General features: G+C 33.9%; 1 protein-coding gene across 41 annotated transcripts in view; it reads left to right on the forward strand.

Annotated features, from left to right (window-relative positions):
- The window catches only part of RIMS2 (regulating synaptic membrane exocytosis 2), a 455,072-nt gene that overhangs the window by 298,012 nt on the left and 130,139 nt on the right, over window positions 1-26,921 (forward strand). For 14 of the 41 annotated variants that reach the window (XM_069005296.1, XM_069005307.1, XM_069005292.1 and 11 more), the window contains 2 exons: window positions 21,796-21,975; window positions 23,099-23,208. In XM_069005296.1, the coding sequence (XP_068861397.1) occupies window positions 21,796-21,975; window positions 23,099-23,208 (290 nt within the window). Of the gene's footprint in view, window positions 1-7,253; window positions 7,320-7,919; window positions 8,028-11,801; window positions 11,868-14,308; window positions 14,372-17,743; window positions 17,819-20,219; window positions 20,292-21,795; window positions 21,976-23,098; window positions 23,209-24,020; window positions 24,054-26,921 lie in introns of all 41 variants that reach the window. The other 27 variants (XM_069005301.1, XM_069005308.1, XM_069005306.1 and 24 more) reach the window with 9 other exon arrangements.

Genomic DNA, 26,921 nt, shown 5'->3' on the forward strand with positions numbered 1-26,921 from the left:
CTTCAATGAATTTAGATACTGTTTAGCAACTATTAATTTAACTATATTCTATATACTAGGTGGGTTCTCCCTGAGGCATAGCATTGCTAATGGTGAATTTAGCATAGGTATGTTAAGCCAGAGCATTCTGAGAATGCGTAACTCAAATAGTCTTGCAGGAGAAATGTATGAGAAAGCTCCTAAATTATAAATGTTTTCCTAAGAGGCACTTACAAGAAAGCAAGAGAAAAGGGAAGTTATCCACTATCCATTCATCAAAACTATGGCACACTTTCCACTTGAAAGAAAAAACGCCGTTATCTGTTTTGTTAAACTAATAGTTATAAGCATGGTTATTTAGGGAAATCTTCTCCATTATTTTAAAATCACTTCAAAGATGTTATCTGGATGTGATGGGACTAGCAGGGCTATCACACCCCTGTTACTGAGGAGATTTCATTAGTGTATTTGAATACACACTTCGTTTTTTTCATGCTGTTGAAAGAATGTGGTTTGGATTTTTTTAACATAAAGTAAATGTTGAAATACATGCCAAAAAATCCCATTCGCTATAATCAAACCAGTGAAGACCAAAATAATTCAGTACGAGTCTGTTACATGTTAGCTAAAGCACAGTATAAATACCTGCTTCTTTTATTTGACACCAAATTAAACATGGGCAAGAGCAACATAAATTCTACATTTCTAAATGTCACTTAAACTGTGCAGTTGCTTTATCCATGGGGAGCAGGCTCCTAATCCAATACTGTTATTAAGTACGTGCCAGATTAAGTCAAACTAGGAAAAGATTTTTTTTTATGCATTTTGCCATATTAAAACACTGAAAAGAACAGATGGTTTTTTTTCACAGTCTTTATTAAATACATAACTGAATAATATGTAATTAGGTAGTAATTTATTTATTATTTAGTTAGTATTTTGCTGTAAAATCATTTCAATGTAAATTAAAATACAAAGGTATTGTAAAGTATAAAGGGTTCCTGATGCTTTATTTGGAAATTTTAGGATAATTTTTTCAAGTTTCGGTTGTGTGTATCATGTGGGTACGTATCTACATGGGGGTATGTAATGTCACTGCTTCTTTACTTTTTAAGATACCCAGTAAAGTAAAAGAAATGCATTGCTGAAAATTTGCTTATAGCTATGTTACAAAATGTTTGCATCAGTTTGAATCTTAATAATTGCAGTGTTTCTTTAAGTTCTTTTTCTCCTTTCAAATCGCTGTTTAATTGCACAGTTATCTGCACCACCCACCTGGTGCCTCCATGAGTCTGCTGAAGGATGATTATCTCCAACAGGGATGTCGGAGTAGGAAGGTGGCAAAGAAGAAGCTTTGAGCCGAATTTAAACCCCCCCCCCCCCCACCCCCAAGAGTCATAGCTCTTTTCCTTGTAATAAAATGCACAAAAAAAAAAAAAAAAAAAAAAAGCCTGTGTTAAAAATAATGGAGTTTTGATAAAAGACTTCAGTGCTACACCTTTGGAGCAATGATTTAAAATGCAGTATTGGGAACACTGTGATAATTTGATACTGGCTTTCTTATTGAAAGCCATCTTGATTGAATATGTGTCAGCTCAAAAATTCTCTGCTGATAATTGCTATTGTTTCACAATTAAAGTCTTCAAATTGTCAGTTACTATCAGTTGGAACATTTCCAGGATTTCATCTATCCCAGGAGATTAGAAGAAATTTCTATAGAATTGATGTAACAAAATCCATCCATACCATTAGTGGTGAAAAAATTGTTATTGTTAATAAGTAAAGAAAATCTGTTTTTTTCTTTAAAAAATCCAGACTAGTAAATAAAACTATTAACTATACTATTTTCTATGAAATGTAGCAGGGGAAGTTACATAACCAGCCCTTTATTCTTGAATGGCGTTTGACATTTTCTAAGAGTTAAGAGCTTGACTTCACATTTTATTCACATAGTCTGTTGGTGTGATATGTCAGGTGTTTATGAAGCAGCATGGAAAACATTCCACCACAGAGAGCACTAACTGTTGGTTTATTCAGATGAGAATATAATCTTTTAAAATGGTATAACTGGACTCTGGAAAAAGTAACTAGCTGTAGTAGCTGCTTTCCATTGTTGAAATGAGTAAGCTGCTCATAGGAAGTATAGCACACCTTTTCTCTGAACCCACATCCTTTTACTGGTTCCCGGCTCCTTTTCCCTTGAGCAATTCTGTGCTCAACCTCACAGCCAGTTTGATCCCAAGCACAATTTTTTACTTCATTCCCTGAACTTCATACAGGGAACTACATTCCCACAGTACTTTCCCTAAACTTCATATGGCAGCTTTCTCTTTTCTACCCCTTTCAATGACTCTTTCCCCCCTAAATTTCCAACTGATTGACCCAAAGAACCACCTTTTCCTTACTCTGCAGTCTTATTAAGCTAATTTCTATTTTATCACATTGCTAGTTTTTCAGAGAATTGTAACTTGAGAAATTGGGGAGTATTTGGTTAAAGGCAAATTTATATGGCTAAAAAAATTATTTTTTAAAAATTTAAATAATTGTATATTTCTCATACATTTAATTTGCTATTTCAGCTGAAAAAAAATGTAAAGGAGTGTTACTAAAAATAGAGGATTAAACTATTGGCAATGATGCATTATATTACTTTAATTGCAATCAGATAATACACTGGAAAAAGCTAATATGGGAATAGATAAACAGTGATAGAATGAGAGAAATGTCTTGCTTCAACTGAGTTTCATTCATGCAGGCTCTAGCAGAAAGGAACACAAAGTCTTGTTTTACACTCAGAATTATTTATGGATATTCCAACAAGCACAAGGATGTAATAATATTCCAGTACTTCAGCCTTTCCAGAGAAACACTTGGGAGTCTCCTGCCCACTCCAGTAGGGAAGCTGGAATGTCAATCAAATTTTAGGACCTGGTCACAGAGAGTGAAAATTGAAAGGAATAAATTATCTCCTAAATGCCTCTTCTTTGCTATTAAATAAAATATCCCAAGCAGTAGAGAACAGGTTAAACTCCCCTTGCATAGGAAGAACAGAAAGGTATTCCATGAGGCTCAAGTGAGGCACTTTGTGTGTGTGTTTTCAAGTGTGCTTCTGTGACTCTTCTGGTACGTTAATCCTGTTCCTGGGTACTAAGTACTTCCAATTAGGCAATCTAATCAGTTGCTGAATCACTGATTTCTGTTTTCGTACCCTAATGGTTCACTGAATTTTTTTGAATGTGTAGGAAAATGGACACATAGGCGAGCAGTATCAGAAAAATTTTAAGTAATTTTCTGCTCACTTTAAAAAAAGAAAGTTATCCTGTTTACCTGTATACCTGGAATCTTCTTGTCAGAACAGTGGAAATCTCTTTTCACCTGATGTGAAGGGGAAATGTGGAAGGGGATGTGTCTGTATGTGTTGTGGTAATGATCATATTGCAAAACTTAAAATGCTGCCTTATTAGACTAGCTTCATTATTTTAATATAAGTAAAATGAGTTGTTGCTGCAAATTTTCTGTCTATTTATCTGTAACAAAATATGTAATGCTTCATAAATCTGGGAGGATGCATATTATTATGTTCATTTTGCCATACCATCATTTACCATACTTCTGCCGTGGACTACTATAATGTAGGAAGTAAGGAATGTGTGGTAAGAGGCTAGAAATGTAAAGCAAGGTTGCAGAAAACAAAGGTATCCTGGAGTTCTTTTGTCATATTAAAAATCTGACATATCTAAATTTCATCCATGTCTCCATCATCTTCTGAGCATTCCCATGTATATGTGCACATGGGGTCATGATTTTCATTAACAGCTCAAATGATATATTTAGTTTAGATGGAGATCTGGAACATTACTGGAGTTCTTTTGCACTTAGGCAATGTGAAGCTTAATGTTTTTACTACATTATGGTACATTTACTTCATGATTTTAAGTGGTTTATACTGGATATTAGCCAAATAATGTGGTGTATGTTTCAGTTTTGGACATTTAGAATAAATCATAGGCATTTTTGGTGTTGCTAACATATTTATAAAACCATAAAGAATTTATATTAACCTAAATATATAAAAATGTATAGTAATATATTTAATAATAAAAAAACAACTAGTGTGGTATGGGTTGTGTGCTCAGAAGAAAGATGGCATTCAAGCATTTTGCTCTGCATGTTGAAATACACAAAGCACAGGAAAATATTCTGCTTCAAACTGTGCATCCTTTGACGTATGGGCTATCAGTCATTCTCTCATACAGATGTGTTATGGCCCTTTCCTCTCTTTTTGACTAACCATGCATACTTATGGAAAATATTACTGTGCTTCAATAGAAACCATTTTCAGACAGACACTTGCTTACATGAATAATATCTCTGTAATTATTATTGTAATATAGTTAGAGATTTTATGGAAATGCACAAAAATTGTTAGGCTGTATATTCTTGATTTATGATTAATGCCTTGTACTCTGGTAAGTTCCTGTGTTGATTCATGGATAGAACTGTGTTTTCGCTTCTTAATTGATCCAGACCTAATCTCAGTTATTATCTGTTATCTCCAACTACCTGAAAGGAGGTTGTATCCAGGTGAGGGTTGGCCTCTTCTCTCAGGAAACCAGTGACAGGACAAGGGCAAATGGCCTCAAGCTGCCCCAGGGGAGCTTCAGGTTGGGTATTAACAAATATTTCTTCACTGAAAGAGAAGAGAGTCTATGCATTGGAACATACTCCCCAGGGAAACGGTTGAGTCACCATCCCTGAAAGTGTCCAAAAAGCAAGTAGAAGGAGCAATTTACAATATAGTTTAGTGGGCATTGTAGTATTTGGTCAAAGGTTGGGTGTGATGATCTTTGATGATTCTATTAAGAGTTAGATAGCATGGTTAACATGGGCTCTGAAAAAAAAAAGAAGTATGAATAGCCAGTAATTCCAGAGGGTCAGGTCAACTATAAACTCAAGCTTATCCCACTCCTATATGAAGATAAGCAAAGTTCTGGGTGATGAGGAAGCTTATTTTAAACTTGTTAAAGTTATTGCATATCAAATTCTGTAAGTGGATGTATCAAAATGCCAGCTTACTCTGATTCTGAGATCCTGAATTGAATTTAAAAAAAAAGAAAAAAGGGAAAAGGTTGAACTGCCTGCCAGACATTCCCAAGAAAAATTCCCAGAACTTGGTAAGAACACTAGAGTTCTGAGTTTCTAGAAGTATTAGAACAAATCTTGATACCAGATGTAGGACAATTAACATAGTTTGGTGGAGATACGAAAAGTTGTTAGGACTGAAGTCCTGAGCAGAACATGAACTGATGGTGTTTCATTCACAGACAAATAAGTGAAGTGAACAGTTTGGGGTTCCTTCTTATGGACAGTAAGTAATCTACTTGCAAATAGCATGTGCATTTCCATGAATTTCATGTTCTGCGACATATGTTCTGCCTGAAGTCCTAGTTTTGTTTTAGACTTTGGTTTTTAAATAATGGTTAAATATATTGTATTTACTATGTCATATATTTTTCAAAGACTACCAGGAGAACTTGTCAGCAGTTCACTGGAAAGATAAAAGGCAAAGTGAATTGTTAAAATTAAAATGTCATCTACCAGCTGGAAACGCTTAATTGCTTATTAATACTAGAGCAAGTGTTTTGAGGTGTTAATTCCAGGGTTGCATCTGAATAATTTAAAGGCATCTTCATGTGGACGTAGCCTGGGAATGTCCCCATATAGTGTAGAGAATAAGCTGGTATGCAATTCTTTGCCATCATCATACATTTGGCTGCTGGGGGGTAGACTCCTACATTTTTATTTGATTTTTCTTCCTGTGGGTGTCCATATATTCTAACAAAAATTTTAAGTGGTGGATTTTTTCAATGTTTCTTGGCAGCCTGCTGACTGACAGGCTGTTATGGGTAGACTGCTTTTGATACTTAGGTCTTCGCATTACTTTAAAAGCACTAATAGTTTTTTTGCAGCTTGCAGTGTAAACTCTATGACTATTTTAATAATTATTAGTCCTTCTTCAAATTTTCACTGTACCATGTCAAATTGTGCCCTGTTGAATTGTGTACAGCTCCTCATTCTTACAACAAACTGCAAAGTTTAAATTGCATAATCATGGATTTAAGTTAGTTTTTTATAGCGGTGACTCTACTTTTGCATTTATTTGACAAAAAGAGAACACAAAGACCTCTTGTACTATATGTAATTGACCTAATATAAGGAATATTTTCATGTGGGTGATGGCACATTTTATCCTCATCAAAAAGAGGCAAATATAAGAAGTGTAGTTAATGTAGCTACTGGTAACAATGTGTTTGATTCCTGGAAAATCATTAATTATAAGGAAATTATAATTTTAAATCAAGAAATGAGAAATAAAAATGGAGGATGAGGTTTTCCATGGTTCTTGTGAAATCAAGGTGGACTGTTGTGATTAGACTTTCCTTTGAAATATCCCAGCTTCAGGGAAACAGTAGTCAATAACTCCTTGTTAATGGTAAACCCCTCTATTTTCCAAATCCTTTTCCCTGTACTGTGTGCATACATTTATATTAAAAGTAAAGTAGCTTTCTTCTATTTTTGATGATTGGAGAATATCTAGTGTTTTAACACATATGTTTAAAATGTATACATTTTGACATTGTTTCAAAATACAAACAAAATATAAATAACTTAGTTTTATTATTTTGAACTGCATTTGGGTTTTTTTGGCATATTCTGGTACTGATGTTTTATTTCTTCATTATTTAAATAATGAAACACTTTCATCTAAATTCACCTTTTATCACAATATGATCAGTATTAGGAGAACTTAACACTTAGGAATAGGAAAGCTCTGGAACTATGTGGGGACAGATTTCCAAATGGTGGTAGCCTTTCAGACAGACTAGGTAAACTTCTTTCAAAGATATTATTCATACTAAAGTTACAACTTCCTTCCAGCAAGGGAATAGGCAATCTGACCTCTTGAGTTGCTTTCAGAGATTTATGCATCTTTTATTCCTAACTGAAATACTGTAGAAAATCCCAAATTTTAGCTATCTTCTTGATCCATAATCTCCCACTGGCTTCTCAGAATAAATACATGAATCATCTAGATAATTTTATCTTTAGAACCATATACCATATATTTTTTTATTAATAAGTCCAGTGCTCTTAAGCAATGTTTTGTAGGTCCTGTATTCTCAGATTATAATGTGTTCTGTTTTGCAATGTGTGTCATTCGTTCTCCATCTTATTGTGTCATATCTGTATTTTTCTTTCTGCCATCACCTCAGTCATTATGTTACTTTACCTCGTTCCCGGTACACCCAGTCCACAGATCACCATTACAGGGATGTCAGGTATATGTTTTCCTCTGTGTGACTATGTGTGGATAATGCATGTACTTCTATGTACCTACATGTCCACTTATGGCTTTATTTGTCTGTGTATAGTGGTAGAAAACTTAGAAGTTGAGTTAGTATCATCATTAGATTTGATAATACAGTATGCACACAAACACTGGGTAATTCTTCCTGTGTTTCACTTGAATATTTTTTACTGCTGATAATCTATAATTGATGGTCCACAAAGATGATGCTTTATTTATATCGCTCTAGTGTCTTTTAGAGAGTATATAAAGAAAATAATTTTAGTCATCAAACAGTCATCAAACACTAATAGTTGTTAATACTGTGATTTTAATATTCAGAAAATAATATATGAATGGCTGTGTTAAAGGTTATGATAAAACTGGAGTTATCCTCACAGTCTTGTCGCTCGTGTAGCTGTGAGCCAATATACTTTAATTTTTAAAAGTAGTTTTGCAAAGTTCACCGTAGTTCCAGTCATGTTTTGTTCCAGTGTTTTGTTATGTTGCTGACATTGCTTGCTTTTCATGTTTTGTCCTTGTTTCACCGTTTTGTTGCTTTCTTTTGTGTTCACCCATTATGTTTTGGCAGCCAGGATCACACAATGTATCCTCTGTTTTGTGAAGATGCAATCAGATTACTCCGCTCCCGTAAGATGTGCCGTACCTATTCTGAGGGTGCTTACTATGATCTCGAGAGGTATAATTGTTGTGGAGTGTATCATTAGCTCTGCCACACTGACAGTGCCATGTTTGCTCTCCAAACTGAGGATGTGATGTATATTTTAAGAGATAAACACATACAGTAAATAAGTTTTATAATACTCTGGGTATGTATGCATCTAAAACTGATTACTCAGGGCTGTGGGTAAATCCCAAGAGGTGCTGAATAGCTTCACAGAAGCCAGTTTTAAAATAGGTTATATGGATAGTATATGTCTGTGTCTTTTATAACCCTTATTTTTGCTGGAATTTTCCATAGTGCTTATAGCATTTTTTATTCTCTTTGAAATAACAAGGAAAAGCCTATCTACTTTGAAGTACACAGAAAGAGTGTCTTTCTGAAGTCTTATACTTTGCTTAACTGAAAAATAGTGTGAAAAGTGTATGCTTATATAAGCTTACATTATATGTATTTGTAAACTGCATATTCTGTAAATCAGAATTACTTGTATATATTCATACCTGTGTGTGATTGCAGAACATGGTAGTTCCTATTTATACATGAACTGTATGGAGAGAGAATTTGAGCCCATAGCAGTTTCTGTGAAATAATTTGCCACTTGAAATACAGTGGCTTTTAAGGGATGCTGGTGTAGTACTGCAATTAAGATATTTTCAGAAGTATTGCCAAGCAGGAAAAAGTTAACAGAGTTGTGTGCAAATAGAAATCAGAATATCAAACTGAAAACTGTGAGGCAATAAAAAGGAAGTGGTGACTTCAGATCAGATACACTGGTTGATACAGGTGTTGCTTTACTAGAGGGGCCATGTAAAAATTTCCACAGCAAGAAGTAAAGAACTCTTGATATATTAACTTCATGACTGCCCTCTGGATATGAGTCCTTCTGAGAAGTTCATTAATGTTCGCTCTGGATTCAGATCATATGTCACCATATTTTTAAGTAAATGTGAAATTGCTTTTGGAAGCAGAAACAAAAAAGGATCCAAAATATCCTTCCAAAGAAATATTACCTTTTAAAAATTCTCCAAAGCTGTAGTATATTAGACATTATAGCATTTAGAGCTCAGTCAAACATTTGTTTTGAAATGATGCTGTTTTACATGAAACATAATATAAAGGAAGTGTATAAATAGGTCTGTCCACATGTAGAAACTTTGATAAGGAGAAGGATTTTTGGTTTGTTTTCTTAAAATGCATGATGAAATGTGCTCATTTGTGTGCTATTTCAATAATTAATTTCTATATACTTTTTTTTTGCCTTAGATATATACTCTGATTTGCACTATCTGAACCTGTTTCAGATTGCTGGTTATGTCTGTGACTGGATATTAGTGGAAGTTGAAGCTATTCTCAATTTGTCTTACTTTAAGGTTCTTGACTTGTAAATCTTAATCTTTGTTTCTGAAACTAATCTCTCAAAGTAAAATCAATAGTAAAGGGCAAAAGTAACAGTACTTCATAAAAATGAAAAAGCTGGGATTTAAGCAGTGAGAAAATCTTTCCCAGGGCTTTATGGAACAGAAGGCTATTAAAGCTAATTCTGCCTGGGATCAGAAATGAAAATCGACATGAAGTGGAATATTTCTAGCTCACTGTTAGAACAGTATCTTGAGATTCCTTGGGCCTAGAAACTGATCCTGGATTCTGTGATCCTCTTGAATCCAGGCTGCCTGTGGGTAACATTAGTGTTCAAGTTACTTGAATCATCCCACCAAATATGCACTCTTCTGAGTACCCCACAGCCACAATCATAGTTCCTAGTTTTTTATCCTTTTGGTCTTTCTGCATTCTAACAGCAATTTAAGGACAATTTATAGCATAATTGTTATCCAGTTTCTCCTTGCACATTGAAAAACACCAATTAATTTTCTATTCCTCATTTTATTGTAAATACATGAAAAATTACTTTTTAAACAATATTCCTCTTTTATCTTTACTATTTTTCCCCATATAATGCTTACTCTAAAAAGTGTTATTTTGTAGGCCAAGGTGTTATTCCTGTCTTCTTTGTTCCACCTTCTTAATCAATGTCTTGTTGATGTGAAGCAACCACATCTCTTCCTATCTTTGACTTTATTAAGCATATGAAACAACTTTCCAGTTTCCGCTATTCATCAAAATAGCAAATATTGTTCTGTACAGTCCAGCATTCAGGAAAGAGTCTCTCATCTGGGACAGAGAGTTTTTTATCTTATATCACTCTGAATCCACCAGAGTCTGTGTCCTGCAGGCAAATATATCATATAGATATGTTAGTCAAAATTACTTGCCTTTGTTATTCATGGCTCCTTTCATTGCTTTTCTTATGGTCATTCACAGCCAGACCATTAACTTGTGGTCTCTTCTAGCATTTTTTTCTTTTTTTTTTCCCCCACAGAATGACTGCTTGATTCTCTTTCATCTTTTCTCTGCTGAAGTTTGTTTCAGTTACTGTTTATCAGATGTGACAGACTTTAGTTCATTAGTTCTAGGACACATTGACATTATCAAAAACCTTAATTTCTGAGGTCATTCTTAGGTTATGGCATTCATCATTTTGTCTTTCTGATAGCTCCCCCCTTTTGAAGGAATCCAGCTCTTTCCCTCCCAAAAGGAATGGCAGCATTAACAAGATACAAAATGTCAAATGACAAAATGTCATGAAACAGATGTTAATTAAAACCCATGAAAGTTCCCATTTCTCCTCATACCTTATGATATAACATTCAAGTTGAGTGGGTGAAATATTGTGTTCTGAAATGGGAAAAACTGTGAAATATAATATAAAGATACTTATTCCACCATATGTCTAAGAAAGGTAATAAGCACCTGTGCATCTTCAGTGACTTCAGAGCCCTTAGGACCTGGGGTCTTCTCAAGAACATCCTGCTGCTCAGTACAGCACCCCAAGTTTCCTTGACTCTTCAATGTTGTCGTCAGCAAGGTAGCACCAGCTGGTGTCTGTTCACACTGCTGCAGCTACTCACACTGAATGTACACAAGACGTCATGGCTGGACGTGTTGAACTCTACTCACACTTTTATTTCTATCCCCCAGTTCAGAATCCTATAGTTCTATTATATATAGGGCTAATTCATATCTGTAAGTCCCACATTTTAAATTGTCTGACACACACATGTCAATGACAAAGTAAGGTTCTCAAGGTCCTTATCCTTATGTTTTAAAAATATTAGCAGTTTGTTCCAAATAAAAATATGCTGAAAACCTCACTGTATGAAATCCTTTGTCAACTTACCTACCTCAGAGCTCAGCTTAATCAGCAAGAACACCACACTATGTGCTATTTATTTTTTCCACTTAGCCTTGGAGTTTAGTGTTTGTAAGTCCATAAAAGCTGGTTGGTGTATGTTTTGTGCAGGATGTGAGGTTTATTTCAAGCAGAATTTCTGTTGTTTCACTTAAGGAAATTAGATTTTGCTTCTGATTTTTCCTGACTTTCGTTTTACCCAGAAGAAATTTTCTAACATCCATATCCTATTTTTGGTGAATTTTTTCTCAGTTGCTCAGCTACTGGTTTCCTATCAATGTAACTTTTTCCTTCTATGAAATATGTGTGCATTGATCAAATGTTCTTAATATGTTGTTAATTATTTCTGAATAGAAATTGAAAGCAGAAGTTTAAAATTTTATATATCTATATATTTTCATATATGTTCAGAGTATACTGCTGAATTGAACATAAAAGTGTTCTATCTTCATTCCATCTTAATAAAAAAGTAAGGGTATACATAATGAAAAAAGCTCCCTCTAAAATGTCTGAAATATCTGTGCTATTTATTTCGTATTCAGGAGGACTAGGCAGGAGAGAAGAGTGCCTAATTCATATTATGATGACACAGCCTATACTCCTGAAAGGTATTTTAATTTATATAGTAAAAATAGATAGAGTTGAGTATTAAATTTTTATGAACCATAGTCAAAAATTCTAATTGGCCTAGACTAATGATATTTAAATTTACAGTGCTCTTTATGCCATATTTCTCTAAATACAGAACAACTAATCTCCATAGTTTTAAGTACCTAATTTTCTTTTCAGCCCTCCATTAATTTGACTTTGGATTCTTTTTAAGCTTAACTTGAAAAATTTTTTATTCATTAGATGTGGGAGGAAAACTGAATAGTACAGAGGAGCTTAGGTACAACTGAAGTTTTTTTCTCAACTTAACTGCACCATAATTCTAATGGCTAACCTTTTCAGTCACTAGGAGTGATTCCAGGGCAATTTAGAGTCCTCAATTTCATTCTTTCAATAACCTGAGTACCTTAAGATGGTGCTCAGTTTTTAACATGTTACTGCTCACAATGACTTAGAAAACCAAACACCTTCAAATTGGTTTTGAGTGTTTGCTGTGCTAGGAACTAAAGTACTATTGTTCTTCCTAAATTTTGTTATGCATATAATGTATCACAGTGAACATAATATAACTAAAATCTGACATGTAATCTGAAAAATTTTGGTGTCCCTGGAAATAGTTTTTTGATAACAGCTTTTCATGTTTAAAGAGCTAGGCTAAAAGAGAAGGAAATTTGAAGAAAGGAGCAAATCAGTGTTCCTCTCCCTCTTTACAATTAGATGTTTTCTATTTCTCTGTCCATTTTTAAGTAAATGTCTGATTTTTGTCTATGCTATGGGAACAAGTAAAGCAGGGATTTTTTCCTAAATAATAGCAATAATTTTTTTTTAATGTGATTACGATTAATAAATACAGTCATATTAAAAAAAAAAGTGCACTGCAATTTTGAACCCATATTTATGTATTTATGGTGTCTGAAATAATGTAGTTTTAGCAAAAAATCTTATTTAAAATACTGATTAACTGAAGAGACTGGCTTCAGTTTCGAGGATATGGATTATTAGGGACAGTGTAAAGATATACCTGTCATTCTCCAGCAGTGTTTTAATCTATATTGGATTAAATCTAAATCTAATCTAAAACTTAATTAGATTAAACTAAAGTGACTTTCATTCAGCCATTGATCTGGCTATAAACCATAAAATAAAAATAAAAAAAAAGCCATCCAATTGGACATAGAAGAAACAAGGGCAGCTGATTTACATTCACATATATCGCACCCCATATGGTCTTCCCTCAACATAATGACCAGGAGATGTGGGGTTATTAAGTTTGTAAGCATATTGCAAAACCCTCAGGTTCTGCAGTATGAAAGTTTGGAGAAAAGGCAGTCAAGTGAAAAATACTGCTGGGATTCCCAGGAACAGGTTCATGAAAACTTGGATCAGTGTATTCAAGCCATTAAAAAGTTTGTCCTTTAGCCTATGATTAGTATTTTCATATAATATTATATTACATATATAGGAATATTTTTGTCCAAATTTATAATATTGTGGTCCCTTGATTTTTTCTGATAATCCCTGTCTTCTCACTTACTGTCACGTGGAAATCACTGAATAGTGAGAACATGGGACTTGCAAGGCTTTACCCTAGCAAGATCCTGAAAGTACAAAACTCCAGATATTTAGTTGAGACTCCTTAACCAAATGGTGGATGATTTGTATCTAGTTTTATTGTACTGGAGTAATGGCACATAAAGAGTTTATTCCCTGATTTCTTAAAGCAGCCTTTTATTTGCCATTATTTCTTTTCTCAATGGTTCTTCTTAGGATAAAAAACTTCTATATGTGTTTTATGTTGTGTTCAACTGATTTTCTGAAGTGATGCTGCAAATGCTTGGGCAGCCCCTATTCAGTACTTGGAAGAATAATATCACAAAATTCAATTATTTTTCAGTGTTTAATCATTGAAGTGAATTTTCTTCTGCTTCTTACATAGCTGTGAGAAACCAACTACTGTATCAAATAGAAAGAAAAAGATTACAATTGGGAAGGTCATGTATTTAAAGTTAAAAGCAGTATTTTAAACTATTAATGCATGTAATGTTATTTTTGTTAATGTTTTATCTCCACAATTACTTTTAAATTATTCCACAAACTCGATAGCCGTTGAAAACATGAAGACATTTATGTACAAAAAGATAAGGGATCAATTAGTCTTTATGGAACTGAAATTCGTGGCTAAACTGCTGAAAAGACTAGAGGTGAAATATAGTAATTGTATCAGGAGAAAAGCCCTATAAACTTCTTCTTGGTATATCGTTTTGAAGAAGTTGGTTTTCTTCATACCTGAAAGAAAATATGAAATGTACAAAATTATTTGAAAACATTTGGAAATCTTCCCATTTTGTTGAGAAGTGGTCATGTCACATGAATTAGAGTGCTAATAATAGTAATACATATTTTTTTAATAACACTTCTTTATTTTAACTGCATTGCAAAGGTGGTACAATGGTGCAAGTTCATGGGCAGATGATATAGTCAATGGTTCAGCTGAAAAATATGGGTAAGTAAAGAGTATAGTGTTATAGATAAAACTAAAATGTATTTTGAATCTTTGTAATAGGAGTTCATTTATAATTGTACCAAATTTATTCCTAATAAATGTATTTTTCTTGATGTCTTTCTTTCTTGACTCAGAACTAGGGCATTTATGTTCTAGTCTTTTTTCCAAGATTAAACTGTTTTATTCAGTTAAAAGTAGAAAAAGAGCATTAATAATGTCTGAAATATTTTTAAAACATGTCTCACTGTTCAGGGCTGTTTTAATAAAAAGGGGCTTTTTTACTGATAGTACCTGCCTACATTTGCAGTGTTGAGGAATGTGTCTTTGAGACCTAATACTTTTTTACTTTCAGAAATAGTCCCAGTTCTGTCTGTCCAACCTATCTTTCTTTGTGGTTGATGCATAACCCATGCAAAGTGCTGTGAGCCTTACAATGTTTAGTTCTTCCCAGTTGTAGCTGGCTTCTGATCAAGAAAGCACACAAATTTTCCTTGCTTTTAGTTCGTTGACTTTACTGCTTCCCCCTCATTTTCTTCTTTCTCTTGCAAGAATTTTCTTTATTTCTACCTCCTTCCTTTGTGAATGTAAACAGAGAACATAAGCAACTGTTAAATTGAAACTTAGAAGATCTGATAAAACCCAGAATTAATGCATCAATATTTTAACGAGGCTTCTCTCTTCTTTAGAGAGGAGGGATTTGTGAGGGTCTTTTGGCTAAACATCAGTGCAGTTGCAGAGACTTGAGACCATGTATCTTCTCTAGCTGTTTGAACCATAGTGCCACTGTTCATTGGCTCTTCATTTTTAAGCATACAGCAAGGGCCATACTTACTACTTCATCTTGGAAACTGCACAACTGTACTGAAAAGGAACAGCATTTAAAGAAGGCTGCAAAGTGCTTAGTATAACTAAAACTTTTGCTTTTGATAGTCACATTAAATACTCCTGGCTTACTTCTCTCTTCTTACTTTTAGTCCTGAATAGATGCTAACATAGGTAAATATCAAGGTTAAATATCTAAAAATAGATTTTTAACTTGAAAAAGAAATTTATTTGCTACTACTCTCTGTCTCCATTTAAATTTAGCTCCAGAAATATTTGGGAAAAGAAATAAAAAATAAAATCATTTGTTGTGAACCATTATGACTTTTAAGTAAACCATAAGGCATAGAAAACACTTTAATAGAATAAAGAAATGGATCAGATTCTGTACAGACAATGCACTGAGAGAATGCCTTTAACAGAAACTGAATGCTATTTTGCTCATTCATAGTTTAAGAACTTAAAAGATAATAAAGTTTTACATACCTGCTCCTGTTGGAATGATCTAATTGAAATTCTGGTCTCATCAAGAGACAAAACTCTTGATGTCAGAGAGGTCTGAATTACAGGTCTGTTGCCAAAAGTTAAGAAGATAAACACATAGCTGCAGTATGTATACACAATAACTGCATAGATACAGCTCTGGTTGTGGTCATTTACTATTTAAATATCTGCCATAAGATTGGTGTTTAAAAATGTCACTGAAGAAAAAAAAAGCCAACTATGTATATGTTTCATGTAGAAATAAAGTTATATTTAAGATCTAAGGAAAAAGTCCCACAAAATCTGAGAACCAAGTACTTGTTGTATTTTGCATTTAGTACTTCACTTTAAAAAGGCACATTTTAGGCTTAGTTTTAAGCCTAAAACTACTTCGATTGATTAGTCTATAGTCTAGGTGCTCTGCTGAATTACATTTGAACATTCAAGCCCTGCTAGGAGATTCTTCCTTTTCCTTGCTTCCTTCTCAAGATTCTTTATGCATTGTCTTATATACCACTAAACTTCTGTCATGAAACACATGTTAATTAAAACCCATGAATGTTCCTGTTTCTGCTCATACCTTATAACATTCAAATTGAGTGGGTGAAATATTGTGTTCTGAAATGGGGAAAACTGTGAAATATAATATAAAGCTAAAAGTGTTATATTTTGGAATATTTCCAGTACTTTAATGGAGGTTTAGATTATTATCTGGAGAGAATCACTGCAGTGGATTCAGTTATAGAATTGAGCTGGGGTGAAGGAGAGGAGAGGATTTCAGCTCTTATCTTTGAGAATTTTGAATTCCCAGCTTTTGAATCCTAATCAGTTTTATCATAATCTTCAGCTAATCATCTCATGAACACAGAGATGTGTATTCCTGTAGGGTGATTCTCTTATATGTGTCAGTTAAGGGTCTGTGTTAAAGATGTTGAAAGTTAGAAGTAGTTGGCAAAATATAAGATACTATGTAAGGCAACTGGCTGTATAAGTGAAAATGTACCTAGCAAGTACCAAAAGCAATAAAGTAAAAAACTTTACAATTTCTTTTTTACAGATAAAAACGATATGAAATGCATATCATTTCAGTCTTAATTGTCCCAGGTTTTACATTACTTACTGGTTTTATTGATATTTGGTTGTAATAGCGAGTATAAACCTCTAACTGGATCCACAGAATCATAAAATAATTTGGGTTGGAAAAAACATTGAAAAAGCTCTCTGCTCCAACTCCCTGTGTAAAGCAGGACTTTGCTATTTCTCATCACAGATATCAATGATAACACATATTTTGGAGAGTAAATTTCAACAGGTTTAGATAGATATGCATTCCTTAAGCATTTTTATAATTGTACCATGCCATGTGTTATCATTAGATATGTTGACAACAAAGTCACCAAAGTGACTGCAGTGCGATGTCCAGATACCCGAGCAAGCTGTAAGCAACTGAATTTCTGTAGCTGTAGCACAACACAGGAGTGTGGAGCACAATGGGCCTGGGATCATAGCAGAGTTCTCTGCTTTGTTTTCTTAGCTGAGTTAGTAGAGTAGTTCAGACACTGGCATGTTACAGTTTAATCATACCTTTCACTGGCATGGAGATATACTGGTAGTTATCACTTATACCACAGGGTAATACGCATGTGACTAGATCATATCAGTTGTATGGATGCATGTATATATGTGTGTGTGTATATGTGTATATATATATGTGTGTGTATGTGTTACATATATAAAAAACATTATAGAATATTACAGCAATCAAAATATCTTGCTTTACTTTTCTTTTAAACCAGAGTACCTAAAAGCTTTACATTCCTGTCTTTTAAAAACTATAGAGGCAGATAATTTTATATTAAGTTGCTTTATGAGTATAGATGAGTTATTTGGTGAGATACCCTGTCACCAGTTTGTCTAGATATTTGGCAGTGTACTGCTCCTTCGCATTTTCCATTGCAATATTTATGACTCAAATTTAAATTTGCTTGGTACTAGAAATCTGATTTGTTTTTAGACATGCCTATCTATGTTATGCTAACAGAGGATCTTGTGTCTGTGACTAAACAGCAAAGTTCCTATAGCTAGTAGAAGAATAACATGTCCAAGGATTGAAATCCAGCAGCCGTCCACAGACACTGACAGGTATTGCCATTGTATATTAGCTGGAGTTTGAAATTATAATAATTAGAAAGTGTATTGTTGCATTTTTCTTGTTCTGTTCAGTGTTTCTAGATGAAAAAGATGCACTAGGAGCTGAATTGTAGTGTACTGTAATCCTACAACAATTCTATTTTTATTCCTTCAGGTTTTTGTTACAAGAAAAACCTAATGCTAGAATGGTGATTGGCATGATGTCATAATTTGTACAGAGTAAAAGAATTTGACATGGGCTTTTAAATAAATTGTTTTCAGTCATTTTTGGGGAAAAAAGAGTTCTATTTATTATGTAAGCTTTTACAATTGCTTACTGTTGGAAAATGTTAATCTTTTATAAAGCTTTCTCTTTCCATAAGTTTAGATCAATGACTATAATTATTTGTTGAAAATTCTTTTTATTTGTTAAGAAAAGTAACAACTTGGAGAAATTAAAAATCAGAAATTATAATTTTCTGCATTGGGAAAAGAGTTCACATTTGAAATTTGCAGTATATATATATATATATATATAAATGGAGATAAATCAGTATATAAAATAAAATTTGGTAGCACCTTTGCTTAGGTACTATAGCAACTAGAGTTTACAGTGGTACCTAAATAATATTAGATTCTAGTTCTAATGGGTTTGGAATAAGAAGTTAGACTGAATACTCACAGAACTTTCTGTGTAGTGACTTACAGAGAGCTTAAACAGTCTCATAGTGATTGGCTTGCTTGGTTTAGAAGCAAACACTGCTGTACCCATTCCTCAGAATAGGGGACAGTTATGCTTACAAGTCTTGCAGACTTTGACAAGGAGATTAGCTGTCTACCATGCCTGTCTTCCCTAGCAAAGGTAAAAGGGTGCTATAGGCTGTAAATGGAGGACATCATTTTTTGACATTTAATTAACTGTATTTTCAGAATGAAGAGTCTGTTAGCAAAGGTAAACAGTGCTAGTGTACATGAAAATACTGTATGGATGTTGAATAGTTTAACTAAGACTACCATATCTCCTTCTTTAAAAATCAGTAATTCATATGATACGATTTGTAATGAGAAAAGAAGAAAGTTTAATCTAGGTTATTTGTAAGCGTAAGTCTTTAAGAATGATAACTGAAAAGTTAGAAACTTCCATTTTTAATTTAACTTCCTCCCATAATTATGGCTGGATTTTGATATTCATGCATAATTGTATGCAGTGGTAAGGGAGGAGTTTCACTGCCCAAGCAGCCTATCTGAATGATAGTTTTCCTATAAAAGGGACAGTTTCTGAAGACTGGGATTATGCAGTACATGTGTATACTGTTAAAAAGGATAAAAGAATAAGTGAGGATGAAGACCGGACAATAAAACTATTTTTTGAATTGCTCTTTATATGTGTATGATGTAGAACCACAAAGTGAAGCTTTCAAGTGGAAAACTGTCCACTTGAAATAGCTTCCATTTGCCGTAGTGGTTACTGAGAGGATTGCCGCCTGTAGCCTGGAACCTGAGGATGACAACTCAGTTTAACTTCAGAACTCAATCTTAAATCCTTTAGTCTACAGAACAGAATTGCCAAAACTTCAAAGGTTTACTGCCAAAATGCACCCTCTCCTTCACTTCTGGGAACTCCTGGTTGTTCTTACTTTTGAAGTAAATGCCTCCTGCAGATTGTAACAAACTGAATATTTATATTAGCTATTAAGCGTGAAATTTTTGAGGCCTTTATCTGTTAGCATAGTGGTTAGCTAGACTGGCTCCATGATGTTCTGTAGAACATAAAACCTGCCCACTAAGCCATTAGTATTGATCCTAATGGTAAAAATGCCTCCCTCTTTCTAATCAGGCAATAGGTCAGACCCCTAATATCCTAAAAACTACTTTTTGTACCTATAGAGCTAAAGAGAATGAGGCCTTAAGAGTAACAAGTGGGAGCTTTAACTTCTCATGAAGTCTTTATGAGAAGCATGTGGTTACTCTCACCTGGTCCTGTGTATGTCTTACTGGCTGTTGGAAGGAGAGGGAAATAGAATATCGAATGATACCCTTACCATATTCCTCAGTCCCTGCTGCTCCAGCAGTCCTCCACTCACTGACAGAGGAAATGCTGACAGACCCAAAAAAGTCTTTGTGGGCTCATTAATATTCTTAAATATGTGGATAAAAAAGATAAGAGTGAGTTTTCCAGACCTTGATATTGTTATTTTTTTATAATTTTGTTGAATTTAGGATTTTTTTTTTCTCGGGATTTATTCCCATAGTCAAAGAATGTATTCTGTGGTCATTTCTTGCCATCATGGAGATGGCTGACATTTTTCTCACCTTCCATAACACTGAAACATCTCTTAAACAATTACTTAAACTAAACAAAATTCCTATCAAAGCTAAGGTTGTGTTTCTCTGTCTGTCAACAATGTATAAGAAGCGAGACAGTGGATATTTTTGCTGATGAAGCTTCCCATTCAGAAACAGAGCTGATAGAAGAAGAAGTGAGGTAATTTTGATGTGGTTTTGTGCCAGGCTCATTGTACTTTTTCTACAGTCTCTAGTGCCTCAGCTTACAATTACCATTTATGTGTCTTGCTGTGGTGTGTTTGCTTGTTAGGAGCTTATAGATGTAGGTTCATGATGTATGGTATTATTCTGAATTTGTCTGTGGCAATTCCTTCATATGCTCTAGGAGTCAAATTATGACCTCATGGAAGGCCTGAAAAGACATTGCTTTTAATGAATGTTTTATAAAAGCATTCAGCAAGGTTAGCCACTATACTCTTTTTCAATGCCTTTAGAAATAAAATGCTGTCACTAACATAAAAGTCTTCATAATGATGCTGTGGTATGTCTCTCTCTTTTTTGATACTAATTAAAATTTGACTTCTTGTTACACTTAATCACCATCGAGCCACTCATTGTATTAACTGACTTCATTGTAAAATGCATGACTTCGCTCAAGGAAAAGTCCTGAAGGGTACACATTCCCCATCTGTATTCTGTATCTGCTCAGTTACTCAAGGAGAGCTGGGAGAAGTGTGATTTTAATAAATAGCTCCATTAGGGCATGGATTTTACTTTTTAAATTGCCTTGATTTAATGTACCTGAGGATATTGCTAGCAAATATTACTCCTTGAAAACAGACCAAGTATATTGTGAAAAAAGGTGGGGCTTGATTAATTTCTGAAATTAATGGCCTGATTAATTGCCTAAGATAGTAGAAGACATGACTGTTTGATCAAGAAATTCTCTTTTACTCAGTCTAATTTCTTCCCATTGCATCTCTAACAATAACTTTTTCCACTGCTGTTTTGGTAGAGTTCTGTAGGGTGTGGGTTAAAAGAATTTTTAAATTACAAATCAAAATTTTATAGTTGTTGGAACCTGTGTAAGTACTAATGATGTACATTTTCATCTGATTACAGTCTGAGCACCACATACGAATCTATCACTATAGCCTAGCCTATATTATAACAGACATCCTCAAGTCTAATAACAATTAACAGTGCTACATGGTAATTATAACATCTAGAATGTGGACTTTCCTACAAACAAGAGTGCTACCTCTAGAGAGAATGCAATCTGTAAAAAATCTGTAAAAATCTATTAATATGAGGAATAATGCACAATTAAACTGCACAATTAATGAATCCTTAGCTTTAATGAGACTTAATATTATGTCAGCTACTCTTTTATTCCCAGGTTCATATGTTAATTGACAAAACAACAATATTTTAACCCAAAAATTGTCAGGAAACAGACTATTGCATGGATAGTCATTACTGAGACATTGGAAACATTTCAGCCCATTTATCAAGAGTATGGAGCAAGTCAAATCATATGTGTAAAAAACCTGTATGTTATCAAGAAGTTATCTCAGAAAATTTATTCCCCCTAAAAATGTATATAACAATATGATTTGCTCCAAACCAGTATCATGCAGCATATTTTATAATTAATAGAAAAGTCAAAGTTCAACTGAGCTGCTTTTTGACTAACATTACAGGAATTGTGAAGCAGCAGATAGAGAGCCATATCAAAGATCCAGATCAACAGAGCAACGTCCTGTGCTAGAGCGGACCAACTCCCGCTCCCGATCCACAGAGCGTCCTGACTCAAACCTCATCAGGTCGATGCCTTCATTAATGACTGGAAGATCTGCCCCTCCTTCACCTGCCTTACCGAGGTGAAACAGACAAATCAATCAGACTAAACCCCTTCTGCCCCACCAGCTCACCATTTTATTTTCCCAGTAGCTAAGTGGTATCGCCTCATCCTTAGCTGATCACTAGCAGCAATAGATACTAACCTGTTCAGTGCGAACACACTATTTATATTCTACTCTGGATATAATGGTGTGGCTACCATTGCAAATTGCTTGCTAACAGTATTTAACTACATTTGTTTATGTTTTCTCATTTGTCAGGAATCCTGGATGGTTTCCACATAAAACACCTCATAACTATCATATTCTTCTCTTACAGAATGAGAAATTATTTGTGTTCATCAGACATTGCTTATGGAACAACCATCATAACATCAAATGAAACTATTTTTTTTTAAAAAAAGTTTCTTTAGATGCACTGTACTAACTTTGTCGATTACTTACCATTTTAACCACCATTTTCTCTGACTACATTTTACTGTGCCATAGTCTGTATTGTTCCTGTTTGAGTACCCCTGATTGATATTGAGGATTTCTATACATTATTCTTAGTTTAAACAAACATAATACGATAAAAAGATGAGCACATTTTGGTCTATATCATGTTCAGGAAAGCCTCTCTTTATTTTAGAACTGCAGAATACATTCTTTTGTTTTCTGAAAGTTAGAGTTAGTATCAAATCCCCAGTGAGCATTGAGTCAAATATCAGTGTCTTTTCTCAGTTTATTACTTTGTTTAGACAAATCCATGTAAATCTCATTGCAACTGAAAGGTGATTTAACAAAATACAAGCTGAGTAAAGATAATTGAATTTGACTTGTGAATAAATTTATGTGTGTGTGGCTATTATATCCACATGCACATGAATATGCACACAGCACATTTTCTGGCTTGACTGTGGGAACAAGCATCTTATGGGAACAGCTTATGGAAGCATCCTCAGTGTTACTTTGGCTTCCTTTTAATTGAGAGATTTCTCTTTTTAATCAGGTCTTTTTCTGAAAAGAGATAATAGTTTCCCTCTGGGACTGCAAGGGTCCCAAATGATGTAAAGTCTACTTAGTCATGTTATCAGTTCTTAATGATATTTAGGAATGAATTTGTATTTTAATGGTTGTGGTTTGTTTTGATATGTTCTCATAGGTCACATCCTCGAACTGGGTCTGTCCAGACAAGTCCATCAAGTACTCCAGTAGTAGGGCGAAGGGGCAGGCAGTTACCGCAGCTCCCACCAAAGGGGACGTTGGAGAGAAGTAAGTGCATGGTTTTATCCTTAATGATGCTACCAAATTGCTCATGAAAGTCAATTATATTTATTAATTTTCTTTTGCCATGGCAATTGAAATCTCTTGAGTTTTGGTGTACAGAATTAGAATTTGGTAGTGGTATTGCATTTTTTACTGTGTTTTTTTCTATTATGTTTTAATATCTACAATACTCTTGGCTGACGTGAATATTCAGCAGTATAATGCACATGAAACAAGGTGGACTATTAGCATGATCCTGTTCCTTTTGAACTCAGTAGGTGTTTTGTCATTGACTTCGAGAGGCACAGGAAATTATCTTTAGTATGTTGTCTAGTGACAGAATTCTGGCCCTTTTGGGAGTCAGGAACCTAGCTGATCACTTGTGGGTTCACATGGAGTATATTACAGATTGCTAATATAAAACCTCTGCATCTTGAAACAGGAAGAGCAAGAAGACAGGTAAAAATCTTTAAAATTAGAAATGTCAGGTATTTAATGATTCATGTTTTACTGCTACTGTAATTGTGCTTCTCTTTAATGTCTATTAAAAGCACTGGTTGATGGAGACATTTCTCAAATGTTTAGAAACAGAGGTACATAAATGCATTTTTGATAGCGGATACATTTTCACCCTTCCATTTCTAGTAACTAGATGTGCTGTGCAAAATCAGTCTAAATGGCCATATACACTCATTTTTTTAATCCTTCTTAACATGTATATTGTATCTTTTAAAAAACTTCTGTTGTTTTTAACCCCTGTGCTTTGGTTCCTTTTTTTTTTTGTTTTTTGTTTGTTTTGTTTTTGTGATTTTCCGTAGACAATGGAGACAAGGAGATAGAATCTTATGAAGGTCTGTACATAAAGAAGGACTTGTTTTTCACCTGAAAGCCTTTTTCAGAGGCTGTGTAGGGAAAAACAAACCCAACTGCAATTGGTGTTACTTGATTGCACATAGTCAGAATTATTGTCATATGATTTAGTCTTTATTTTTAGACCTGTGGCTCAAAAATTTTACAGGATTCTGCATGAAAAAAAGACAATATAAATAATACTATCTAAATATGATTGTCATTAGAAAAGTACCTAGACATATACCCATTTCTAAAGACCTAGACTTTATCCTATGGCAAATAAGAGCATTTTGGCAGTTATGTATGTACATTTCCGGGATTAGCAGGTATTCAGGCACATGTTTAAGTATAAGCATTGGAGGCTATTTGAAATGTTTTTTGTTAGCCAACATTTACTCAGAACAATGTTTTTATTGCAAATATGCTGTGGTGTGATACATTTGCTGAATTAGTAAGCAATTTTCAAATAATATGGGAACAAAAATTAATTGAATTAAAATAGTCTTTCAAAAAGTTAAAATCTTTTTGCTTGAAATAAAATTCCCTTATATTTTATAGTATTAAAACCACTTAATTTACTTAATAGCAAGCCACAAGATATCAATTGCAGTCCTTGGTTATACCACTGAGGGTCTTTATGTAGTATTATTGTGTTTGTCTCATCAGACTTTTTAATTTAGTATTTCAAATGTTTACAGCATTTCTTTCCATTTTGGAAACAAAACTTCATGAAAAGAAAACTCCTGTTTTCTCAGATCATCACTCTATGATATTAATTTCTTTGTCGTCATATGTGTTGTGAATTGCTTCTTTGAAATACAGTCTAGATATTCCAGGAAATAATCACATCTAATCCCATGATGTTTGCTGTCATTGCTGTATATGCTTTTATGTTTTACCACTCTTCCCTGCTCTTTGCTTAGTATATCTATTTAGACTGTGAGCTCCTTAGAGCAGCAATTGTGAAGTACTGCATATTTTTACTGTGTTTGATTAGAGAGGGTAGCAGTCTTATTTATTATTTACATCATAGGTTCTATAGAGAGAAATGTAATAAATACAATAAAATAATTATTTTTTATAGGAGTGCTAGAATTGTTTCCTCTGGTAAGTACTACTGAGACTTGAGGAACTCTGTTTTTACTCGAAAACTGAGTAATATTTTCCTTTTACTTTGTCTTTTGAAAAAAAGTAGTCTTTTGGAAAATCTGAGTTATGGAAAATTTCCAGATTCACAGATGTTGATGTTCTAATAGACAATCAAAGCATCATCAGTGACTCAAGAGACAGTAACTCAACACATTTCATATTGAATTTACACATATAAAGATGGTAAACACTCTTAAAAACAGAATCCATAGATACAGCTTTCATAGAGCATTCTATGTAAATTTCTGTCATGAATTAAGAGCTCATATTCTAATACCAATAGAGTTCTTCTTTGAGGCTTTTTCTGTCCTTCTTTAGGATTTTCTAATAATTTTCTTTGAAGGGAGCAATAATTTTCTTTATAAAGGATAGTGCTCTGCAAGAACAGCAGATTACCTAACTTCGTTCAGTGACAGAATGTAATTAAGATTAATAGCAGCCTTTTTACTGTAGAGAATTTAATTTTACAGAAAGTTATTTTAGGCAAATTAAGAACCAGTTAAAAAACCTGAAATGTAATAGAATCGGAAACACTGACTACCATAGAAGGAGTGTATGTTATTATTTAACAAATATACCATCATTAAACCTGAAAGTTTTGTAGATATTTGAGTTAGTTTCAATGCCTTTTTTTCAGCTCCAGTGATAATCAAAACTTTTGTGTGATGTTGGGAAGGCTATATCACCATACCAAAAAATGTCACAGAGTAGTCCTTTCTGCTCTTGCAGAACACATACTTGACTAAAATGAGAGAGGTGTTTCTATATTCTATGGAAACATGCTTTGAAGGTTAAACTTTTTGTATTTTGAAATCAAGGATTTTATTGTTGACTAGATTAAATCAAAATAAAACTGATGAAAAGAGTTAGTAAAAGATACCTTATAGACAACGATGAATTGGAAGTCATCTCAGCTTTGTGAAAAAGAAGGAAAAACTTATCTGCTGTGGACTCCTACAGTGGTCTCATTTTGTTTGCATACATTTGAGTAATCTGTATTTATTACAAGGTTGTAACTGCATACCTTTTCTTTAAATGTAATAGCAATGACATAACTCAAGTAGAAAGAAGGGAGTAATTTGCTGTTGGAGATATTTTTTTGTTATAGGGCAGAACTCATTAGAATATGGGATATGGTATGCTTATGGCTGTGTGACTAGAAATGGAAGGGAAGGAATCTACAGGGAAAAACCCAACCCTCTGGGTAATTGCTTTCCAAATTAGGATGAGAATTAAAATACATTGATTTGGGTTAGATTTATTTGCATGAACTGTTTTATGTGGTTGGGAGTTTTTTTTTGCTCCAGGACATGTAGGTACCTCTTGAATACTTTATTTAAAATAGCCTAAGATGTTTGCTTTTAAGAAAGCTACCTGGGAGTAGCTATGAATTCGTGTCTGTGGTGTACTGACCCAAACATATTTTTATCAGTGTCCCACATGCTCAGTAGAACATACAACATCCTTAATTATGTTGCATTTACAGCTTTTTATGGTCATCATATTTTTGCTAATTCCTTAGGTTGCCACTGGTGTGTTGCTTTCAGTATCAGATTTGCCTGTTCAGAAGAAAGACTGGGTATTTCTGAAATGCATATCTTTAGCTTATCTACCCAGGCTATACCTTGGCATCTAGGCAGTTTGGGTTTTGCTGTAGACATAATTAGTTTAGTATATTTTCATGTTATGTGGTTAGAAAATAGTTCTGAAAAATGTCT

The sequence above is a fragment of the Aphelocoma coerulescens genome, chromosome 2 (assembly GCF_041296385.1).
Source record: "Aphelocoma coerulescens isolate FSJ_1873_10779 chromosome 2, UR_Acoe_1.0, whole genome shotgun sequence".
In the NCBI taxonomy this organism is placed as follows: Eukaryota; Metazoa; Chordata; class Aves; order Passeriformes; family Corvidae; genus Aphelocoma; species Aphelocoma coerulescens.